At 49.2% G+C, this 19,268-nt stretch overlaps 1 protein-coding gene across 2 annotated transcripts in view; it reads left to right on the top strand.

The window, feature by feature from the left end:
* The window catches only part of DGCR2 (DiGeorge syndrome critical region gene 2), an 83,043-nt gene extending 64,004 nt beyond the window's left edge, over positions 1–19,039 (top strand). For both annotated transcript variants that reach the window (XM_032398535.1, XM_032398534.1), the window contains 4 exons: positions 8,607–8,810; positions 13,200–13,352; positions 14,366–14,602; positions 16,073–19,039. In XM_032398535.1, the coding sequence (XP_032254426.1) occupies positions 8,607–8,810; positions 13,200–13,352; positions 14,366–14,602; positions 16,073–16,329 (851 nt within the window). In that variant the 3' untranslated portion in view covers positions 16,330–19,039. The remainder of the gene's footprint in view (positions 1–8,606; positions 8,811–13,199; positions 13,353–14,365; positions 14,603–16,072) is intronic.
* The last annotated feature ends 229 nt before the right edge of the window (positions 19,040–19,268 follow it).

Raw genomic sequence — 19,268 nt, 5'->3', positions numbered from 1 at the left:
CTGAAGGCAGCCGCTTAACCAGCTGAACCACCCAGGCATCACTATTTGATTCTTTCTTGAGTTTCCATCTCTCTGCTGAATTTTTCATCTCGTATATTATCTGTCTTTTGCATTAGAGCTTTGAACATATTCATCATAGTTATTTTAAATTTTCTGTGGGATGGTTCCTTTATTTGAGTGTAGTTTTGTTGATCTAGTTGTCTCTGGAGTTTTTGTGGGTTTTTTATTTTTTCTGGCTTTTTGTATGCCTTGTAATATTTTGTCGAAGATCAGACAACTTGTGTAGGACAGTAGAGATTGAGTTCAGTAGGTGGTTTTGGTCCATGGAAAGAGGCTTGCCTTTCCTTCTGATAGGACTTGTGTGTAGGGAGGGTCTTTACTGCAGTGGTGGTATGGGGGTCAGTATGGGCAGGTTTTGGGCTGGGCTGTGGGTATCCTGCATGCAGCCCACCCTTCGTATTCAGTAGCTGTCTTGTGTCTAGAGTGGAGCTGGTTTTCCAAAGGGCTCTCTTTCTTTCTTTTTTTTTTTTTTAAGATTTTATTTATTTATTTGACAGAGACACAGCGAGGGAGGGAACACAAGCAGGGGGAGTGGGAGAGGGAGAAGCAGGCTTCCCGCTGAGCAGGGAGCCTGACACGGGGCTCGATCCCAGGACCCTGGGATCATGACCCGAGCCGAAGGCAGACGCTCAACGACTGAGCCACCCAGGCGCCCCCCAAAGGGCTCTTCTTAATGTCTGCTCTGCCCTCTGCTTTAGATCTTCCCTTGGGGCCACTCTTGAGAGAGTCTGTCTCTTGCAGCTGTCTTAATGTGTGTGGCCATCACCAGCATCTGTCCTGCCTCCAGCTGAAGTTGTGGATCCATCACGGGGTTTTCACCAGTGCCCTAAAAGCTCCCGGTGTGCTCTGATTGGAGGCAGTTGGCGTGGGAAGCTGGGGGCAGGCTAACTAACTACAAGCCAGGCAGTTAAGGCAATTGGTTTGAGGGGCATATTTGGCTTTCTCTGCTGGGTCCTGCCTTGGAAGTGTGGAAAAAACAGGGAAGCTCATAGTCATCGACCAAATCCTAAATGTTTTGGGCTGGTCGCCGCAGAGGTGGTGGGTCAGAGCTCTGTTGTCATATATGGTCTAGCCATTGTCTGTATATTTAGTCCCTTAGATACATCATCTGATGAGGCATGTGGTGTCGCTTTGCCCTGACATTGGTGACATTAGGTTTGATCCCTGGATTAAGGTTGTACCTGCCAGATTTCTGTACTGTAAAGTTCTAGTTTTTCGCGTTTTGAAATTAATAAGTAATATGTGAGGAGATCCTTTGAGGCCATGTAAAATTCCTGTTCCTCATCAAATTTGTACCTGCTGATGCTGGCATGTATTGGCAATTTTCTAACTCTGTCATTCCTTCCATATTTACTAGTTGGCATTCTATGGTAAGGAAGAGCATTCCCTTCTCCCCCGTTTATTAATTTCTTTATTTGTATTAGAATGCACTCTTGGATTTTTATTATATAAGATAGGTTATAATTCATGAGTACCATTATTTTTATGCTTAATTTGACCCATTTATGCTGGCTTTTTTTTTTTTTAAATTGACATTTTTATTGAGATCCTGTAGGTTCAGATGCATTTAAAGGAAGTAAGACAGAGCGATCCCTTATACGTTTTGCCTGATTTCCCCAAATGGGAGCGTTTTGCAAAACCATAGTGTAATATCACAGCCAGGATATTGACTTGGACACAATCCACTGATCTTATTTAGCTATCTCCAGTTTTACTTGTATTCATTTGTGCGTGTGTGTATGTGTGTGTGCGTGTGAGAGAGAGAGAGAGAGGGAGAGAGAGAGGGATTTATAGAGTTTTATTACTTGTCTAGGTTCCTATAACTCAGTCAAGATATGAGTAGTTCCAGCACCATAAAGATCCTCCCTATTATTCCTTTATAACCACACGCACTTGCAACCACTGTCCGTGGTGGTAGAATTCTCCAGTGAAACCACTTGGGCCTGAGATTTCTTTTGGGGGGAGTTTTTAAATTATGAATTCAACTTATATGATGGCTATAGGACTGTTCAGATTGTCTATTTCACGTTGAGTGAATTTTTGATAGTTTCTGGTTTTCAAAGAATTGATCCATTTCTTGTAAGTACTCAGATTTATGGGCATAGAATTATTCATAGTGTTCTCTTTTTTTTAAGATTTTTAAAAAAATTTATTTGAGAGAGAGAGAACATGAGAGAGGGGAGGGTCAGAGGGAGAAGCAGACTCCCTGCTGAGCAGGGAGCCTGATGCGGGACTTGATCCTGGGACTCCAGGATCATGACCTGAGCCGAAGGCAGTCACTTAACCAACTGAGCCACCCAGGTGCCCCTCATAGTGTTCTCTTATTAACCTTCTTATGACTGCAGGATTTATAGTGATGTCCCCTATTTCATTCCTGATTTGTGTTTCTCCCATTTTGATTTTGTCAGTCTTGCTAGAGGTTTATCAATTTTGTTGATTTTCTTGAGAACCAGCTTTTTGTATCATTGATTTTTCTCTATTTTCAATTCCACTGATTATTGCTCTTTATTATTTCCTTCTGTTTGCTTTCTTTTTCTAGTTCATCTTGTACTTTCTGGACTCAGCCTTTTCCCAAACAGCCTTAGAGGACCTGGACACTAGTTATGCTCATGGCTTTTACGCCCTTTCAGTGGACAGAGCTAAGACGTGTGTATGTGTGTGCGTGTGTGCATGTGTGTGTGTGTGTGTGTATCTTGGATGTAGATTTTTGATACTAATTTAATTGTTTTAATGATTATAGATGTATTCAAATTTTCTGGTTCTTTTTCAGTCATTTTGATAAGTCATATTTATCTAGGGCATTGCCTATGTGTCTGAATTTTCTACTTCATTCTCATACAATTCTCTTAGCATTCTCTTAGGATTTTTGAAGCATTCGTGTATATCATTATGACCTCCTTTTGATTTCTAATATTATTTATACCTTCTTCCTTTTTTCTTGATTAGTCTTACTAAAAATTTGGCTCTTTGATTCATCTTTGTGACTGACCAGCTTTGGGTAGTAATGGAGTCTCACTGTTGTGTATCTGTTTTCTGTGCCATTAATTTCTACTGTCAGTTTCCATCCTTTCACTTTTATTAGATTTACCCTTTTCTGGGGTGCCTGGGTGGCTCAGTCGGTTAAGCGTCTGCCTTTGGCTCAGGTCATGGTCCCAGGGTCCTGGGATCGAGCCCTACATCGGGCTTCCTGCTCAGCAGGGAGTCTGCTTCTCCCTCTCCCTCTGCCTGCTGCACCCCCCCCCCCCCGGCTTGTGCTCGCTCTCTCTCTCTCTGTGAAATAAATAAATAAAATCTTAAAAAAAAAAGATTTACACTTTTCTTTTTCCACCTTCTAGAGTTAGACCCTTATCTCCTTAATTTTTAGTTTTTTTCTAATATAAGGCATTAAAGTTTAATTTTCCCTGTACTTACAAACAATAAAGTACACAGATCTTAAGTGCAAGTTTGTTGAAATTGTACACATGTGTAACAACTTCCCAAATCAAGATGTGGAATATTTCTAGCCCTCCAGAAGATGCCTCCTATCCTTTTGTAGTCAGTATATTCCCCCCTTCCAGGAATTCATTCTTATCATAGATTAATCATAGATCGTATTTACTAATAGTCTCTAATTTAGTGGTTTATGTGTATTGTGATCAGATTAACATGATATTTATGTTCTATTGTTGTTAGGATTTTTGTTACTATTCCATATGTGCGTAAACTCTTGGCCGTAGGATTTTTTATACATTTATTAGCTCAGGCTTATTGATGGCATTGTTCAAGTCTGTTTGGACTGCATGGTATATCAATTGTTGAAAGAGATGTGTTTTAATCTCTCACTGTGGATGTTGATTCATCCATTTTTCCCTGATAATTCTCTAATTTTAGCTTTATCTGTCTTGAGGTCATGTTATTGGGGGCGTTAAGTACTCATAATTATTATATCTTCCTGAATTGAACCTTTTTATCATGATGTAATGATCCCTTTTTATCCATACTAGTTTTTGTTGGTTTTGCTTAAAGTCTTACTTCTTTTCCAGTGGTAGCTGCAAAATGGTATTATGAGAAGAGGCTTAATAGATAGCCAGACTTTGAATCCAAGTTTGGCTTTGGACAAGTTTCTTGAGCTCTGTCCCTTGGGTTCCACATCAGGAAAAGGGGGTAGTAGAGCACACCTCACCATGTTGTTGGGAGAGATTGGTCAACATATGTGCAGTGCAAACAACAGTCCTTGGCATATAGAAAGCTCTCAATATATATGAACTGTTTTCATTATTATTACATAATATTTTTGTGCTAGCTTCCTTTTAATATGCCTTTTTGTACTCTTTAATTAAGTCTTCAAGTTGATTTTGGCACTTTATTCTGTGCTGTTTACCCAGGATTTTTCTTCTTTTTTATCTTTTCCTGACTTATACGAGATTAATCAACTTTTCTCTAGTCTCTTTTTTTCCTATACTGGTTCAGAAGTTCTGTTACATATGCCTGTCGTGTTAGTGGTTACCCTTACATTTTTAAAGGGCATAATTGATTTATTTTTTTAAATCTAAAGACAGTGTCTCTAACTTCCTTCTTGTTAATACAAAGACCCTATATTGCGAGGCCAGTCTAAGATCTGAATTACAAATTTACAGAATTTGCTGCTTAGTAAGTAATTTCTTTTCTCCCTGATGGAGCCTGTAATTTCCAGTGGGCCAGTGCCACTTTGTGTACACTGATTGAGTGAGGAAGATCTAGACTGCAGAAGGGCCTAATTTCTACTCACCGTGCGAACCACCTTTTAAGAAGGCTTAAAAAGGGACATTGGGGGCATCTGGGTGGCTCAGTCAGTTAAGTGGCTGCCTTTGGCTCAGGTCATGATCCTGGAGCCCCAGGATTGAGTCCCACATTGGTCTACCTGCTCAGTGCTTCTCCCTCAACCTGCTCTCATGCTCTCTCTCACTCTCTCTCAAATCAATAACATCTTTAAAAGGGGGGGGGGCATTAGGAGGATGGTTAAAACCACCCCTTATCTTTCTTACAATTCTGCAGAGCACGTGCCCTGCGTCTGCAACTTGGGTATGCCTCCCCTTCCCTAGATGATGAATTCATGAGGGACCTCACAGGCTGCTGAGAACAAGTGTGCTTTTCAATGAATTATTTTATGGATATCAGTCAAAAAGTCACCATCAGCTGGAACTGGAAAGCAGAGGGTTTTGTTTTTGTTTTTGTTTTTTCCCCAGTGGCAGCCATTTCAGCTCAAAAGCTCAATTCTTGGAAGACACACTTCCCTGTGCACCTAAAAATAAAAAGTAAAAAAAACCCACCAAAAGCTCTATATTGCTTTAGCTTCAGTTGTTCCCCAGCTTCTGACTTACATGGACTTGTTGTCCATTATTTTAGTTTTACTTTGTTTTTATATTTCTTAAATGAATCACTTGTTGGTTTATGAAGCCAGCATTTATGTACCTTTCCTCACATGTTCCTCAGTTTCTTTATTATTTCTTCTTGCATCCCACTTCTTTCTGGGTTCAGCTTTTTATTTCTCAAATACATTCTTTAGGAGCTCTTTGAGATGAGGTTGTGTTGTTAGTGCTACACTCTCTGAATGAAAAGTCTATTTTTTGTCCCCAATCCTGAATTTTCATTTAGCTGGGTATAGATTTGTTGGTTAACAGTTACTTTTTCTCAAGACTTTGAAGATGTTATTTTATTGTTTCTGCCTGTTCCTTGCTCTGAACTATCATATGTCTTTCCTTCGTTTGTTGGGTGTGTTATAAATTTAAAACTTCTTATCTTCCTGCTCCACAAACAGGCTGTGAGCACCCCGCCCAGATGGCCAGGTGCTGCAGTGTGATAAGGCTGGCCTCTGCCATAAGTTCTCCTTGCCCTCCCCTGACTGTGACCTAGTGAGAGTCAAGTGCTCCAGTGCAATCCGCCCCCCATGCCTTTGCTTGTGCACTCCACCCTGACCCCCAATAAAGCACTTGCTGTGGGTCTTCGCTCCTTCTCTGCTCCCTATCCACTTGGTTGAGCGGCACCCTTGGTGTTCTTCCTGTGTGATCCCTCCTGGTGTGCAGTGAATCTGTCGGTCCAGGACCTATGAGTATAATACACTTCGTTTTCCTGTGCCTCCCCTGGGTTCCCCTTCTGGCCATCCTGACTGACCATTGCCTGAAAGAAGACAGAACAGTAGGTAATTGTCCTCTCTTGTTGCTTTTGAGTTTCTCTTTGTTGATAAACTGAGGTTTCATCACATTGTGTCTGGTTATTGATTTATTTTTATTGGTCCTTTTAGGACCCCTAGGGATTTATATGTTTTGTTGATAATGGGACGATCTCAGCCATCATCTCTCTTTTTTTTAAACAGCTTTATTAAGTTATAATTCACATACTTTATAATTCACCCATTTAAAGTGTACCACTCAACGCTTTTTAGTATATTCACAGGTAAGTGTAGCTATTACCACTAATTACATGTACATCTATATATACATTTTGCCATATACATTTTATTCAGATTAGCTTCAGATTGATACTAGGTTCATTTCAGTGATATGTGGAATGTTACCTCTTATAACCCTATTCCCTTTCCTTCTTTCTGTGGTATTATTATACACATTAGGTCTGTTAGTGTTACAAACGAACAAAACATAGTTGTTAATTACCACCTCCAGTCATTTCCTTAGCCTAGAACAGCTTTGCTTCCACACACCTCCTTTGGGCTGTTATTGGCAAACACGTTCATTGCGTTTCTATATGTTAGAAGCCCAGTACTGTTATAAACACAGTATCTTATACAATTGCCTTTTCAGTCAGTTGAGAGAAAAAAAATACTCATTTATATTGTCTTTCATAATTACGTAATTATCTTTTCTAGTGCCTTTTGGTTTTTTGTATGGATCCAACTTCCTCTCTGAGGGTCACTTTCTTTTAGCCTTAAGAACTTCCTTTGGGGTGGGGCACTTGGGTGGCTCAGTTGGTTAAGTGTCTGACTCTTGATTTTAGCTCACGTCGTGATCTCAGGGTTGTGAGATAGAGCCCGCGTCAGGCCCTGTGTCAGGCTCCTCACTGGGTGTGAAGCCTGCTTAGGATTCTCCCTTTCCCTCTCTCTCTGCCCCTCCCTCCCCTCATGCTCACTCTCTCTCCCTCTTTAAAAAAAAAAAAAAAAAACTTCTTGGGGGAAAAAAGATCTTATAAGAATTGGTATTTCTTATAAGGCAAGTGTGAAAGCAACAAATTCTCTCAGGTCTTGTCTGTCTGGGGAAAGTCTTTATCTTGCCTTCAGGTTTTGAAAGCTAGGTTTGCTGGATATAGGATTTTTGCTTGACAGTTTTTTTTTTGAGCACCTTGAGTGTGTTATCCCACTGCCTTCTCACCTCTGTTTTTTCTGCTAAGAAGTCAGCTGTTAGTCTTATGAGGGTTCTCTTATAAGTAACAAGTCATTTCTGGCTTGCTGTTTTTAAGGTTTTCACTTTTTCTTCAACTTTAGCACTTTGCTATGATGTGTGTGTCTGACGTGTTTAGGCTCTTTGCATTTATCCAACTTGGAGTTTGTTGAGCTTCCTACACGTATAGGTTTTTCCAGTGAATTTGGGAAGTTTTCAGCAGTTATTTCTTCAGATACTTTTTTCTGCTCCTTCTACTCTCTTCTCCTTTTGGTACTTCCATTTCGTGTATGATGGTGCACTCGATGGTGTCCCACGTTTCTCCAAGGGCTGCTAATTTTTCATCATTCTTTTCTTCTCTGTTCTAGCAGAGAACAGTTCTATGTGAGTTTCTTGCCCTGCATATTCCTGACCACATGAGCTTTGTAGATTTGACTCCAGTCTTAAGTGAGGCACAGACCCATGGTCGTGGGATTTCTGATGAGTTTTTTAGATATCTCTACTCCCTTTGGAGACTGAAACAAACTTCTTCTCATATCCCTTTGCCCTTCACTGAGAATGTGTCTTTTGGAGAGCTGCCCCTGCCTCATCCCTTGTCCCTTCCTCCAGGCATCTGTTGTGTCTGGGGCTGGCTTAGGGCTCTTGAGTTTTCAGCTCCCTCTCGTCTCTGGCCATGGCCATTTCTCTTCCTCTAGCCCCAGGTCAGGTCTGCACAGAGTTTACTGTGTGTGTCTTGGGACTAGTGGACTTTGTAAACAGAGCCAGCAGCTTCTTGGGAGAATCATTGGAGACACATTCTCAAATGTGTTGTAAAATGGTTAATATGCATGGCAGCTGCATCTTAAAATTGAGGAAATCTCTAAGTAAACTGCTTAGGCAAACACTTGAAAGCAAACACTTCTCCATGGGCTTTCCCCTGGAATCTAGCACTCTTCTCTCTCCTAGGTGTCTGGGCTCATGGCCAGGTGTGCCCTGACCAGGTGTGCTTTGTCCTAACAGTGAGCTGTAGTGACCTCTCTCAGATAGCCACTTCCTCTGGTTGTGGGCCAGATTCATACACTCCAGCACTGGGAGGGCTCTCAGGTTGATCTTGCGAACTCCTCTGTTGTCATGTCTGCTACCTAGACCCAGCTGGGGAGAGTCAGGGCTCCTTCTGCTGATAATGCATACATATATGCATGTATGTGCATGTTGCAGGTCAAACATGCGTTGACATCAAGGACAATGTGGTGGATGAAGGTTTCTACTTCACCCCCAAAGGAGACGACCCATGCCTGAGCTGCACCTGCCATGGTGGGGAGCCCGAGATGTGTGTGGCTGCCCTCTGTGAGAGGCCCCAGGGCTGCCAGCAGTACCGCAAGGACCCCAAGGAATGCTGCAAGTTCATGTGCCTGGACCCAGGTGAGACTGATGGTGGGTCATGAGTCAGCTCCCCTGTTCTGAGCTGGAGCCCAGATGTCCCTTTGCTTTCTCAGTGGTAGGGACTCATGAGAGCTCATGGCACATGGCATAGCAACAGTGGCAGCATTTGTTGACAGAACTGTCCTGCCCGCTTTGAGGGCCAACTGCTCTTGTGGGCATGTGTGTGTCACATGACCCAGTCTTCTCTAACTGCCACCTTACAGGTTGGCTTGTGTCAGCTCTCAGGTAGGTAACAAGTACTGTACACCAGTGAACTTGAACTTGAATGTGGGTGTCTGTTCATGAATCAGCTGTAACTGATGGCTTCAAACCTGACCTTTCTCCTCTCAAGACTTATGTCCCCATTTGAGCTCTTTTCTGAGTATGGTGATGTGGACGGTAATGACAGTTTTTATTGCTTATAGTCATTGATTTTTACCATTAAGATCTTTCAGAGAAAGATTAAATATTACCCTCAGTTTTGAGAAAGAAACTCCTTTCTACCAGGTGGTGTTTGTGGTTAGACACTATGCAGGCATGTGGTCTCTAGATAGCCCTCTTCCTTTCCTTTAAAAAAAAAGAGCAGCAGGTAGCAACCTGCTCTGTACGACCATTAGTGGGCATCACACTCCATACAGCATGCTGGATTATTCTCCACACCAGTGCAGTTGGCATCTCTGTGAATTCATAATCTCAAGTGAAATGTAAATCAAAAGCATGAATTTGTTTTTTTATCTTGGCAGTGTGAGAGAGACGTGGACAGGGCCTTGTGGAAGTCCCTAAGCTCATGGACCCCGTAGAAGAGAAGGTTGGGCAGGGCGTGGTGGCCATCTCCATCCTCCAGGGCCCCTGTGGAGGAGAAACTGCTTTGCCTAGTGCTGGTGGGACAGGAGCTGGAACTGGTGTGTGAGGGCCACAACAACTAGAGCTCTCATTAAGTAGAGAGTTGTCAGTGTCCCTGCATGCCAGGAAGGGCTTCTGGGGGAGAGGGCAAAGCAGTGTCAGAGGGTGTCTGAGGTTTGGCCGAATCAGACACTTTGGCACATGTCCCAGACGTGCAATCGGCTGTGGAGAGTACAGAGGAGCCTACCAGGGAGAGTGGAGGTCCGTGAGGGTACACTTGGGCCTCCCTATCTCACAGAGTAGATTGTATCTGCTTGTACAAGATGCATTCCTATGGGATTCTGACAAGCACTGATTGGGTGCTTACCAGGTCTCCTGTGTCCTGGCCACATCACTCTGAACCTCCAGCTCACTTACTTTCCACAGGAGTCAAACTCTGGCTTTCATAAGCCACATCACCTGGATTTCTCATTCCATCTCTTAGGAGTCTACCAGTGTTGCCTTACCCCTCCATCCAGGCTTTGTCAGAATGACTAGGCCTATATAAAGCCTGTAGGCAAGGCTTGCCTAGCCCTGAGGACTTCTCAGCAGAGCAGGGCTCTCAGGGCCTCTGGATGAGACCACAGCTGCTGCAGGCCATTCTCCTGTGCAGCCGGAGCAGCTTATCCAGAACTTCTCCCTGCCTCTTGTTCAGCCTTACTTTTGCAGGCTCCTAACTGCTTCCCAGGCTGAGTGTCTTCCCCTGGGAAGTGACTGTATTCCAACAAGGACAGAGACACTGCCACCCAAACTGGGGACATTGGGAAAGTATCCCCTTCAACAAAGCAAGGATGTCTGCTCTCACCACTCTGTTCATGGTTGTATAGGAGGTCAAGGGCAGTGCCAGAAAATGAAAAGGTATCCAGACCAGAAGGGGAAAATGAAATCATCTTTTTTTTTAGTAGATGACATGATTGTCTGCATAGAAAATCCCAGAAGATCTACAAGAAAGTTACTAAAACTAGTAAGTGTGTTTAGCAAGGTCTCCACATACAAAGTCATATATAAAACTCCATTGTTTTTATATATACTACCTGTGAACAGTTGGAAATTGAAATATCTAAGAAAAGTACCATTTACAGTAGCACCAAAAAAACATGAAATACTTAGGTATAAGCCTTACAAATATGTGCACAATCTCTATGCTACAAACCATAAAATACTGATGAAAGAAATCAAAGGTGTAAATAAAAGGAGAGGTATACCATGTTCATGGATCATAAGACTCAATATCATTAGGCAGTTAACTCCCCCCAAATTATCTGTGGATACAATGCTGTCCTAACCCAAATTCCAGCAGACTTTTTACAGACATTGACAAGCTGATTCTAATATTTATGTAGAAGAGTGCCTGGCTGGCTCAGTCAGTGGAGCACAGGACTCTTGATCTCAGGGTTGCAAGTTCGAGTCCCATGTTGGGTGTAGAGATTACTAAAAAGCTTAAAAAAAAAAAGATAAATAAAACTTATGTAGAAAGACAAAGGAATTAGAATAGCTAAAACAGTTTTTGAAAAGAATAAAGTTGGAGGATTCATGGTACCTGATTTAAAACTTACTGTATGGTCATAGTAATCAAAACAGTGTGGTATTATCAAAAGAAGAGATACATAGATCAGTGGAACAGAATAGTCTAGAAATAGTCCCACACATATATGGCCAACTAATATTTGACAACAGTACAAAGGCAATTAAATGGAGAAAGGATATCTTTTAACAAATGATGCTGGAACAATTGGGCATTCATATGCAAAATATATATATATACACACATATACCTTTAACTACATATCTTACTATGTATAAAAATTAACTCAAAATGGTTATAGACCTAACTGTAAAACCTTAAATTGTAAAATTCCTAGGAGAAAATATATGCTCTAAAAAAAAGAACATAGAAATCATAGAAAAATCTTTGTGACCTTGGGATAGACAACACTTGTAGCTAACCAGTCATGGCGTGAGTCCCCAGGGACCCAAGAGTTGCCTTCTGGCTCCTAGGACAGTGCTGTCTTCTCTGTGTCTGACAAAGTGTGTGCAGGTGGCTTTCTTCTAGGGGATGCTTCTTCCTTCCTGGTAATCACCATGGAGGGATGGTCAGGGACCTTGACTGTGTCCTTGGGTTCATTTTGGAAGTGATTAATAAGAGTCATTGCAAAGGGACTGCTGCTTTAGGTGCCCCCTTGGGACTCTTAGCTGGCCAGGAATGAACAGACATGTCAGCAGCCCTCTGAGCTGACAGACTTCCTCCCACAGACAGAGACAAAATGTTCCCTTGAGACTGGAAGAGGATCAGAGGCACCACAAAAGCAGCTAATTGGTGAGAGGACGTATCCTTTCCACATATTTACTTCCCAAGGGTTGTCAGCAATAAGTGCAGCTTTGAGGGAAGCTCTCTGGCCCTGTAGGAGGAGGGCAAGAATGAGCTCGGACCATCTGCATTGGTGTGGAGCAGGCTGGGCCAGCAGAAGGAGTAGAAGGGACCTGGGAGCCCGGCCTTTCACATGGAATCCATGTTGGCCGTGAAGTGTCTCCTTGGAGCTGGTGGTTGGGGAACCTGCCCGCATGGTTGTCACAGAGTTGAAAGTCGACAGTCCTTGGCCCTTCCACCCATGCGGAGTCCTGCTTCCAGTGGCTACCGGTCACTCTCCCCCCCACTGAGGCCTCCGTGGCCTTCCCTCTGGGTCGTGGAGGCAGGGATTCCCGGGACCACTTCCTGGTTCTGTGTTTCTGTGGCTTGGCGCGAGTGGCCCGTCTTACCTCGGTGAGAGCCCCTGGAGAGGTCTGTCCCACGGTTGGCACTCAGCCAGTGCAAGTTCTCTTCCCTCACACCTCATCCCATGATCATCTGTGCTCCCCCTGCAGCAGCTCCATGGCAGGTACCTAACAAACACTGGTGGGCACCAGGGCAAGGCAGGGTGTCTCCATGTGGGCACTGTCAACATTTGGGGCTCAGCACTGTGATGTGGGCCCTTCTTGTGCTCAGCAGGATGTTGAGCAGCATCCCTGGCCTTTACCCACTAGATGCCAGGAGTGCCTGCACCCTCGAGGGGTTGATGGTGACCCAAAGTGTCTCCAGACATTGCCCAATGTTCCCTGGGAGTGACAGAGTCGCCCAGGTGAGCATCCCTGGTCTAGGGTCCAGGAGCTTGGTCACATAGGCCTGATTTTATACTGTGTGGTTGGGGGCACAGGGGCCCATAACAAAGCTTCTTAGGCAGAAGGGGTGCATTGCATGGAACTTAGTGCTAGGCTGGAAGGTAAAATATTTTTCCTGGCTGAAGATTTGCTTCTCTCCTTTGGTGTTATCACAGTATGCATGACTCTGAGCTGTTTCATTTCTGCCATCTCTCCTGAGATCGTCAAGTGCAGGGAATCAGGAAGCAAGTTGCCTTTTCCACATAACCGCTTGGTGGTGAAAGGCTGTCGCCTTCCCATAGCACTAAGTGCCTGGGGGGTCAGACTCTCCTTTTCGGAAAACAGCCGGTTTCCTTCCTCCCCTTGTACCAGATGGCAACAGCCTGTTCGACTCCATGGCCAGTGGGATGCGTCTGATCGTTAGCTGCATCTCCTCCTTCCTCATCCTGTCACTGCTGCTTTTCATGGTCCACCGGCTTCGCCAGAGGCGGCGGGAACGCATTGAGTCCCTGATTGGAGCCAACTGTGAGTGTGCCTGGCCCTGCCTGTGACAGCCACAGTGGAGGTCCCACTCCAGGCTGTGTCCCCTGTGGGGCGGGAGGCACAGGAAGTGGGAAGGGGCAAGGAGGACAGAGGGGATGTTGATAGGGATGCCCCAGCGTGTCCCTGTCCCACCCACTCACCTGCTCCTGGGCTGAGCACACAGACCTGGGCAACCAGGGGAACTGTCCTGGGGACCTGAAATCAGGCCCTGGATGTGCGGAGGAAGGGACGCACCCTCAATGCCAGCTGCCCCCAGGCTCCCCGGCCCTCCAGGCCTTGAAGCAGGACCCGCAACGGGCGCTGGGTATTCAGATCGGGGATGGTACCTTTCCCGGCAGTCTGGACCATGAGTGGGCCACCTGCCGGGGGCAGAGGGCGCGGCGCAGCCGACACCCCGAGCAGCTGTTAGGCAGCTTACGGTGTGCCTTGCCTTCCTCAGCCCGAGTCCTCTGCAGCGAGTGCCCTTGCCCTCAGTAGAGCGGTGGGAGTCGCTCCCTGTCTTAGCGAGCAAGCCAGGCCCCCAGCACCCAGTCCCCTGGTCCCTGTGGGCAGCGATGGGGTTGCAGACCCCGAGGGCTCGAGGGCTCCGATTCAAGGTGGCCGGAATGCTGAGGGACCGTGCCGGCTGCAGTCGGGGGCCTCATGGCCCTGAGAGGCAGCCCAGTCCTTCCCCAGACCCTCAGTCTCAGCAGGCCAGCTACAGAGACCCTCAGCTGGAGGGGTGTGGTGACGGCGGGGCGGCCGATGTGGCAGGAAGTAGTGATGGCTTGCACGTGGGTGAGGGCCAGGCGTGCACTGAAGGAGGGGGTCTGGGTGAGAGATTCAGGGCTCTCGTGTGGGCAGCTGGGCACACGAGTGTGACAGTCGGGATGCCTGATCCCTTGGCCTGGGGGTGGCAGGTCCAGCCTCGGGAGGGGGTGGGTGACTCGGGGGCTGAGCCGCGCATCTTTGAGTGACATGGCTCTGTTGGCTTGTCTCTCCCTGCGGTTGCCCAGTGCACCACTTCAACCTCGGCCGGAGGATCCCCGGCTTTGATTATGGCCCAGACGGGTTCGGGACCGGCCTCACACCACTACACCTTTCTGACGACGGGGAAGGTGGCACGTTCCACTTCCATGACCCTCCGCCTCCCTACACCGCATACAAGTACCCAGACATCGACCAGCCTGATGATCCGCCGCCGCCCTACGAGGCCTCCGTCAACCCTGACAGCGTGTTCTACGACCCCGCAGGTGCTTCCCCCCCAGGGACAAGGGATCAGCACGTCACTAACCAGGGGCTCGGTGGTCCTCCTCCCCAGTCCATGAGGCCCTGAACCTCCACTTCTTCCTGGCCTTCTGCTTTCCCCTTGAGTTTCCCTTTAGGTGGAAGGAACCACCGTCTGTCGGTAGGTGGGCTCTTCCCAGAGTTGCCCGTGCAGATGAGCACACCTTCCTCCCGAACACCTGTTAGCAAGCAGCCCTTGGGGCACACCCAGCTGGGCTCTGTGGAGAGCTGGGGAGCCGAGTGCTGGTGGTTGTGGGGTCAGGGCGAGCCCAGAGCTGCAGGGGACCACCCAGAGCCAACTGCTCGGCCATAAAGGCACATGTGTACGTGTGGTGAGCTGAAGAGACGCCATCATGACGTTCCCTCCTGTCTGGAAGCAGTTCTGTGAAGAAAGCACTGGTTCTGTGATGTTGGCCCGATGACTTGAATCTGCTGTCCATCTGACACCGTGGAAGCTCGTGCCTCCCAGGGCCGTGTAGCACAGAGGGAATGCCGGGGGCCTCACCCGCTGCCTGGCTTGTCCCTGTGCCTGGTGTGCAGCTCAGGCGTCCCATCCCGTGTGCCGGTGTGTTAACATGGTCTCACACACACGACCCCCTGTGGTACACCAGCGGGCAGTGCCCTCCTCCAAGGTGGCCAGTTCCCTGCACACCCATGTACCCCAGCAGAACAGGGGTCATGGGGCCAGCAGTGCTGTGTTCACTGGGACCGAGACTGCCCCTCTGTGGTCTGTGGGCAAGACCTGGATTTGACCCCTGTGCACACGGATTGCCCGTCTGCTGTCGGGGGGCTTCAGGGTAGAACAGACTTCCTGCCAGGGATGCCGCCGGGGGGCAGCAGGTCCCAGATGCCTGCATGGAGCCGGCTTTAAGGGAGCACATGTTCCCCAGGGCAGGGTAACAGGACTGCTGAGCCTGGGGGAAGCCAGCCAGCGGAAAGGGGCACGCTGGGCCCCCACGCTCTAAGCTTTCAGAGAGGGCCTGGGTAATAAGGAGCAGGCACACTGAGGGGAGTGGGCTGCCACAAAGCTTCCCTCAAACCAGGGATTTCTGCAGACCCCTGTGAGGTGTGCGGAGCTGCCTGCCACGGCCCTGCCTCCTGCATTCTCATCCCTGTATTCCAGCCACGGCCTGGCCGCCGCCAGCCCAGTAACCCCCTCACGTCATGGGAGCCCTGCTTTGATTCCCACCAAGTCTGAGAGGATTTTTCCTCTCCCCTGACTTTGTTCTGCCGACTGTCAAAGTATGTCCAGCTCATAGCTGTACCCCTGTACCTCGCCCGCCCCTTGCAAAGGTGAGGGGTGAGCACCGCTTCCCCCCACTCCCACCATAGTGGGAGCGTTCAGACAGGAGGAGCGTCCCCTGGTGCTGTCCAGCCCACCCTCTTCCCCTGGGCCAGACGCACCGTCCTGCTGACACCCTTCTGTCTCCTTGCAGACGACGATGCCTTTGAGCCAGCAGAGGCCAGGCCGCCCACCCCAGGGGATGGTAGCGGTGAAGGTGCATCCCCCCGGCGCCTGGAGCACCCTCTGCCCGCCGCAGGGGCCTCTCTGGCCGACCTGGAAGACTCAGCCGACAGCAGCAGTGCCCTCCTTGTACCCCCTGACCCTGGCCAGAGCGGGAGCACCGCGGCCACAGAGGTGCTGCCGGGGGGCGGCTGCCACAGCCGCAGTTCCCTCAGTACCGTGGTGTAGAGGACGGCCCGGCCCACGGCCCTAACGGGCAGGGAGCACCTTTTTGCTGTCTTGCTGTCAAGAAAACCTTGATCCCCATGGGAGACTTACAGGGCCCTTGAGGGAGCCTGGACCCAGCTGCACGGCCACACACCCACCGATGGCGTGCGTGTGCACACACAGACCGCACTGGCCTCCCGAGGGAGCAGACACCTGCGCCGGGTCTCCTGGAGGGCTCCAGAAACATGCATAGCTGTCGGGCCCTGTCTGTTTCTTTTCAAATGGCAGAAGAATGACGAAGTTCGTTCAGACCACACGTTTCAGAAGTAGGGAACAAAGAGGGCACTGTGGGCAGGGGCAGGGGCCAAACCACACCTGGCTTTAGTGGGCTTGCTGGCCGCAGCATGCCGTCCAGAGGAGCCTGCCAAACGGCCACCGAGCCCCAGCTGCCAGGAGGCGGGAGGGGCGCTTCCAGGCACTGCTGTGTTTGTGGACTGTCAGTGTTGTCCGGGCACTTGGTCTGCCTCAGGGTAGACGGCCTTGGAGGTTACACAGTGACTGCTCTGAGGATCCCCCCACACCCCAGCTGTGAACATCAAGGGTGACCCTGCCCCGGGCTGGGGGCTGGCCTGGACCGCTGGTGCCCGAGGCCCTGAGAAGGGGGTCATGGAAGGAGGTTGAACTCTCCACTGCGAATCCCAGTTCTGTGCCAGGAGGCCCTGGCCCTACCCTGTCATTTTTCTCCCCAGCATTGCTGTGCATGGCTCCCCCAAGAGGCAGCCCTGGAGTTGGGCCAAGACCCTTAGCCAGGCATGAGTGTTCTGGCCCTGGATCCTCTGTTGGGGGTTGGGGGCTAAGCCGGCTCCTGTCTGCTACCCTCTGGAGCCCCCAGTCCTATTGAATTTGCCCCTGGGCCTGGCCTGCTCCTCACCCCATCTTGTTTGTGCCATAAGGGGTTCTTTCTTTGTGGGGAGGGGTGGCTGAAATGAATGCCCCGGGCTGTGTCCATCTCCTGAAAGTCCACTTGCACACTATCACCACTGGGGCCAAGTGCTCAGTGGCCACATGCCACCTTCCCGTGCTCCTCAGCAGCTTGGGGTGCAGGGTACCCTGCCCAGGGGCCTTTGGACGAAGCGACCCTATTGCCTGCTCCTGGGCAGTGGTCTCGTCTCCTGACACGGGGCTTTTAGCATTTCTGAGGTTTGGAGATTAAGCGGGTTCTGTGCGATTTTTAGCACATCCATATCTTTTCTACGTTGAATGTCTGGATCTTTTCCTTTTGTGTGTGCGCGTGTATCTGTGTGTGTGTGTACATATGTGTCCAAGTTTTGCAGGTGGTGGCGGTACACCGGAACTCGGGCATGAGGCCCCAGTTTCCCAGGCCAGCCGTGGCCTCGGGGCTGGCACTGAGGCACGGCCAGGTCTGCACCTCCACCCCTGAGGTGGAGGCCGAGAGCATGGAGCCCTGCTCCTGGTCCCCTGTGGAGCCTTTCCAGACCAGCATGCACTGACCGGAGGGTTGACTAGAATTGGGTGCTTCTGTGGGGCTTTGTGGTGACTGACAGATCTCGGTGGCACGTTCTCACACTCTCCCATTGGAAACCCGTTGTGTTCTTCCAGTATGGAATGCGATTTTTGAGTTGCCCTACAGAACTGTCGTCCCCCGAGCCCGCCAGAGGTGTAAATTCTGAACAGCCTGTCCAGGATCACAGGATCCAGAGTGCTGGAGGCAGGCCTCAGGCAGGTGGGCTGCGTGCCACACAGGCCTGAGCTCCCCTTGCCAAAGGACTGCTACTTCGAGAAAGGCCTCCTGGGCCCATGTGGCCCACGCCGGCGGCTGAAGACAGCAGGAAGCGTGTTGGGCCGCCAGCGTGCTGGGCTCCGGGCAGCTGAGGGCTAGAGAGCAATCACGGGTCTTACTGGTGCCAGGTGAGTGTCCTGAGCGTGTCTGCTTTGGAGTGACCACCACAGCGGAGCACAGAGGGGCCTGACCTCTACAGCTGAGAGGCCTTCACAGCTCCCATGTCTCTGGCCCCACATCTCAGAACCATGTGTAGAGGGCAGGACGGTTGGCACAAGGTGCATGGGACTGGGGAACTCCCTCTGGAGACTGAAGGACTGCTGGGGCCAATTAGGCACGTGGGAGGCATCGAGGAGAGAGGGACCTGAGACGCTGGGCCTGCTTCTGGACCGGCCCGGGCTCTGTCCCGGCACCAGGGTGCTCAGCCCACCGGTGTCCATGGGCTGGGCAGAAGGCCCGCGAGCAGTGCTGCTCCAGACCCCCGCCCGCTGTGTCTGCAGGAGTTGGTGCCCGGGAACTGACCTCTGCTGGACAGCGGTTCTGAGGGGAACAAGGTGGGGAGCTGGGGTCTACCTGGCTGTCCTCGGCCTCCTGTCCAGTTGCCACCCTATGTAAGATCTGACTGTGCTCTACGGTCCAATGAAGAATCCCGAGGCCAGCCCTAACTGAGACTCTCGTGCTCCTGGGAGAGACCGGGCCCCCAGAGGTACAGGCCAAGCTCTTGGGAGGGGCCTCCTCCCCCTGGGGGCCTGACTTACCTGGTGGAGGAAGGAGTCGATACTGTACATTGTCTCGATGCCTGTTTTTTGTTTTCCTTTCACTAAGGGTTTTTAGTTTGGGGTTACTTTTGGTTGGGTTGGCACTAATCCTTTTCTTAAGATGCTGTGAGAACCATTTCATCCAAATGCCAAATAAATTTGTGTTCTGGAAGAGGTGTGGTCAGTCCTTGGTGTGACCCAAGTGGGGACAGGAGGCTCCAGCCAAGTCAGGGCTGTGAGACGCAGTGGTGGGGATGGGTGGATGGAGGGGTCGGAGCATCTGTGCAAGCCAGGCCAGGCGCAGGGCTCCAAGATGCCCCTGTTCCTTCTGTTCTCTCACCATGGCCCTCTCAGTAATTTCCCAGTTTGTGATAGAGGAACAAAGGGGTGCCCAGGGGACT

This window comes from Phoca vitulina, unplaced genomic scaffold, assembly GCF_004348235.1.
Source record: "Phoca vitulina isolate PV1807 unplaced genomic scaffold, GSC_HSeal_1.0 scaffold117, whole genome shotgun sequence".
In the NCBI taxonomy this organism is placed as follows: domain Eukaryota; kingdom Metazoa; phylum Chordata; class Mammalia; order Carnivora; family Phocidae; genus Phoca; species Phoca vitulina.
This window is presented reverse-complemented; position numbering and strand designations above follow the sequence as displayed.